At 38.2% G+C, this 4,247-nt stretch overlaps 1 protein-coding gene across 4 annotated transcripts in view; it reads right to left on the reverse strand.

The window, feature by feature from the left end:
• The window catches only part of LOC109377204 (C-type lectin domain family 2 member H-like), a 51,512-nt gene that overhangs the window by 26,982 nt on the left and 20,283 nt on the right, over nucleotides 1-4,247 (reverse strand). For all 4 annotated transcript variants that reach the window (XM_019633475.1, XM_019633476.1, XM_019633474.1 and 1 more), the window contains 3 exons: nucleotides 3,072-3,197; nucleotides 2,643-2,821; nucleotides 1,949-2,055 (listed from right to left, as the gene is read on the reverse strand). In XM_019633475.1, coding sequence (XP_019489020.1) covers nucleotides 1,949-2,055; nucleotides 2,643-2,821; nucleotides 3,072-3,197 — 412 coding nt within the window. The remainder of the gene's footprint in view (nucleotides 1-1,948; nucleotides 2,056-2,642; nucleotides 2,822-3,071; nucleotides 3,198-4,247) is intronic.

Here is a 4,247-nt window from a genome sequence, read left to right on the forward strand (position 1 = left end):
TGAGCTCTGAGCAACAGCGGTTCGAGTCCAGCCCGAGCTGAGCAGTCACTGAGCTGCCAACAGGTAGCAGGATGGCTCAGCTAAAAAAAAAAAAAAAACCCTACAATGGCCTCTACATTGTCAAGTAAAGTAAGGGACATACATCTCTCAATTTAAGTCAAAATCTAGAAATGATTAAGCTTAGTGAGGAAAGCACACCAAAAGCCTAGATAAGCCAAAAGCTAGGCTTCCTGTGGCAAACAGTTAGCCAAGTTATGATTGCAAAAGAAAAGTTCTTGAAGGAAATCAAAATACTACTCAGTGGACAAACCAATGATAAGAATGCAAAACAGCCTAACTGCTGATATGGAGAAAATTTTAGTGGTCTGAATAGAAGATCAAGGTTGAGCCACAACATTCCCTTAAACCAAAGCCTAATCTAGACAAAAACCCTAATTCTGGTCAAGTCTATGAAGACTGAGAGAGGTGAGCAAGCTGAAGAAGAAAAGTTTGATGCTAGTAGAGCTTGGTTCATGAGGTTTAAAGAAAGAAGCCGTTTCCATAAGATACAAGCGCAAGCAGAAGCAGCAAATGCTGCTGGAGAAGCTGCCTCGGGTTATCCAGAAGATCTAGCTGAGATAATGAATGAAGGTGGCAACACTAAACAACAGATTTCCCATGCAGATGAATCGTCTTATATTGGAAGAAGATGCCATCCAGGATTTTCATAGCTAGAGAGAATATTTGATACCTGGTTTCAAAGCTTCAAAGGACAGGCTGGTTCTCTTGTTAGGGCCTAATGCAGCTGGTAACTTTAAGTTGGAGCCAATACTCATTTACCATTCCAAAACTCCTAGGGCCCTTAAGAATTATGCTAAATATAGTCTGCCTGTGCTCTATAAATGGAACAACAAAGCCTGGATGACAGCACATCTGTTTACAACCCTCTGTTGAGACATTTGCTCATAAAAAAAGATTCCTTTCAAAATATACTGCTCATTGGCAATGCACCTGGTCACTCAAGAGCTCTGATGCAGATGTACGAGGAGATGAATGTTGTTTTTGTTCCCGCTACCACAAAAGCCATTCTTCAGCCTATGAATCAAGGAGTAATTTTGACTTTTAAGTCTTATTATTTAAGAAATACACTTCAAAAGTCTATAGCTACCATAGATAGTGATTCCTCTGATCAATATGGGCAAAGTAAATTAAAAGCTTTCTGGAAAGGATTCACCATTCTAGATGTCATTAAGAACATTTGTGATTCATGGGAAGAGGGCAAAATATCCACATGAACAGGATAGGATTTTTGATGGGTTCTGAAAGAATGCACTGTTCCCCAACAAAGTTTAAAAACCATTTTAAAAGAAATAATAAATAACCTTCTTATGAGTAAATACCTAAAAGGGCTTAGATTTGGTGGATGGAAATGATTGAGCCCCTATATTTTATTTGCTCCAATGTAATGGTTACATTTAAAATACCCCCTTTGAAATGTACACAATTCAAGGAACTGGCACTAAATTCCTTCTGGTGATAAAACTTTAGGAGAGATTCCCATAGGTTCACTGGAGACCTTCCTTTTATGAATGGATGTAGCAGCTGGAAGAGTGGACTTAAGAATCTTGTGGGTATCAATTCTTCAATGGCTTTCTAGCATTTTAGACCCCCTGCTATGCAACAGCTATTCTCTCTACATTCTAAATAGGGATTTTAGCAAAGTTTAAATCATTGGATGAAAGTGCAAGAGTTATGTCAAATGCCATCATCATGGAAAAGATTTCAACTCAAACCACAATACGTTTTCCAAAGGGACAGCTGATGAACGGAAATGCATAAAAGGATTTAAACTTCTTACCTCATAGTGCAGTAAGCATGCCGTGATATTAAATGTATTGGCTCATAAACACAATTCACACACATAACCACACAGAAACACAGTAGATGGAAAAGAAGTCTCAAAACGTACGTGGCATTATATTCGGTGTTGTCTGTCCATTTCCAAATGTGATGCGATGATTCTCTGCTAAGGCCAATCCAATGGTCAGAAGGGCCTTTGTATCTTTTTAGGAATTTCTGTTATAAAACACAGAAAGTGAAAACGTGTGTCTCTTTCTCTCATATTACTCTTGAGCCTCTCTTCCCTACAGCCTTCTCTTTGGGGGTGGCACCCTGGTACGATTTGGAAGCTTAGACTTTGGAGTGAGGCTATTCCCCACTTCTCGGATTCAGTGACTCAATGTCTCTGACCCTAAATTACTTTACTTAAAGTGACCATACCTTCCAGTTTTACTGGAATAGTCCCAGGTTATGCCTGTTGTTTTAGCATAGTGGTAATATTGTCACTTGCATTGCCCGAAAAGGCCCAACTTGGATGATAAGTGTAATATGATTACCTTATTTCTTTCTACAATGAGAACAATACATCTAATCTTTCAGGTTAACTATGGGGATCAGATGAGAGAATGTATGTAACATGTTTCCAAGGGTTCCAGACAGAGAATACAGCTCCAACAAATATTAGGCACTCACATTGCATCCCATGCCCCCAAGTCAGCCTGGAATAGGGTCCTTCCTCACCTTTCTGCTTTAACCCTATGCAGCCTACGCTTCTCAGGTAGCCAGGTATTCAGTAAAGAGTATGATCCAAAAACAGGTCTTACCAGTTCCTCCAGAGTTTCAATCCGAGCAAGATCAGCTTTTAAAGAGACACAGAAAGCCTGGCTGTATGTCCAATTCCTTATGTCTTCAGAAAAATAAAAACACTTTCTTCCCAACCCAATCCATCTTTCTGGGCAGGCAGTATACACAGGGCACTTGAAGACCGGCATTGGCTCTCTCACTAAAAGTTGGACAATCACAAAGAATTATAATACATAAATTTTCTAAACTCTTTTATCTATTTTTCTACTTGTTATCCTGAGATCAGTTTTTCAGTATGTTCATCTGATATACCTCAACCACTTCATACAGTGCCTGGTACATAATGGAACTCAATAAATATCTATTAGATAGATAGATAGATAGATAGATAGATAGATAGATAGATAGATAGAATGAACATTGTAAAGTTTGAAGAACAAGTAACTTACCTGCCAAAGCAATAGGAAGTGTAATCACAATTGCAACTAGGACCCCAATAATGATGAGGCAATAAATCACCTTGGCATCTGTTCTACGAGATGTAATTGCTTCACATTTTCTTTGGAGATTTTTACCTATAAAATAGAAACATCATGTCAATCTCACGAAAATTTTAGAAAGAAAAACTTAAATGTATCACAAAATCGATACCTAAGGGCATCTGTACCTTAACTTCCCAGCACCAACTCATTTCACAAAAGATACTGCTTCATAAATGACAGCCATTGCCCAAAAGAGCCAGAGAAAAGAGAAACTGAATTTTTTTTCTCCCTAAGGAATTTTCCAATTTGGAATAATTGCTAATGAGTGAGAAAGAAACAAAAAAAGAAGAAATCAGGATGAAGAAAGAAACATACAAATAATCCAATTTTACTTTAATAAATAAAGCTATTAGATAAATGAACTCAGTAAAGTTGAAGGATATAAAATATACATAAAAAATCAGTTGCATTTCTAGATGCAACAAGATATATGTATATATATATATATAATATATAATAAAATATATTACAAAAAAAATAATCCCACTTATATTAGCATAAAAAAATTTATTATATATACATAGATGCAACTATATATAATATGTAATAAAATATATTATAAACAAAATAATCTGCCTTACAGTAGCATCAAAAAATTAATTATATATATACATATATATAATACTTAGCAATAAATTTAACAAAAGAGGTGAAATATTTGTAGACTGCAAACTATAGGAATTGGTGGAAGGTATTGAAGACACAAAAATTAATTTGAGGGCTGGCCGAGTGGTGCGTTGATTATGAGATGGCTTGGGACGCCAGAGGGCCCCGGTTCGGATCCCACATATGAGGGCCAGTGACACTGCCCTCTACAGCTAAGATGCTGAACAACAGCTCATCCTGGAGCTGGGTGGCCATGAGTTGGCAGGCGACAGCGTAGGCTGCAGCCCCTGCTGCAGTGGGTTGCTATGGGCTACCGTGTGTAGCCAACAGCCAGCAGCCGCTGTGTGCAGCCGTCCCAGAAGCCGGCGTCTGATCTACATCCCCCAGGAAGAGCGCAATGATGGTGCCAACTTGGGCCAGTGAAGCAACATCCTCCACAACTAGACTGAAGAACAAAAGGACAGCAACTTGTCTGTT

Source organism: Hipposideros armiger, unplaced genomic scaffold (assembly GCF_001890085.2).
Source record: "Hipposideros armiger isolate ML-2016 unplaced genomic scaffold, ASM189008v1 scaffold_1321, whole genome shotgun sequence".
NCBI lineage: Eukaryota > Metazoa > Chordata > Mammalia > Chiroptera > Hipposideridae > Hipposideros > Hipposideros armiger.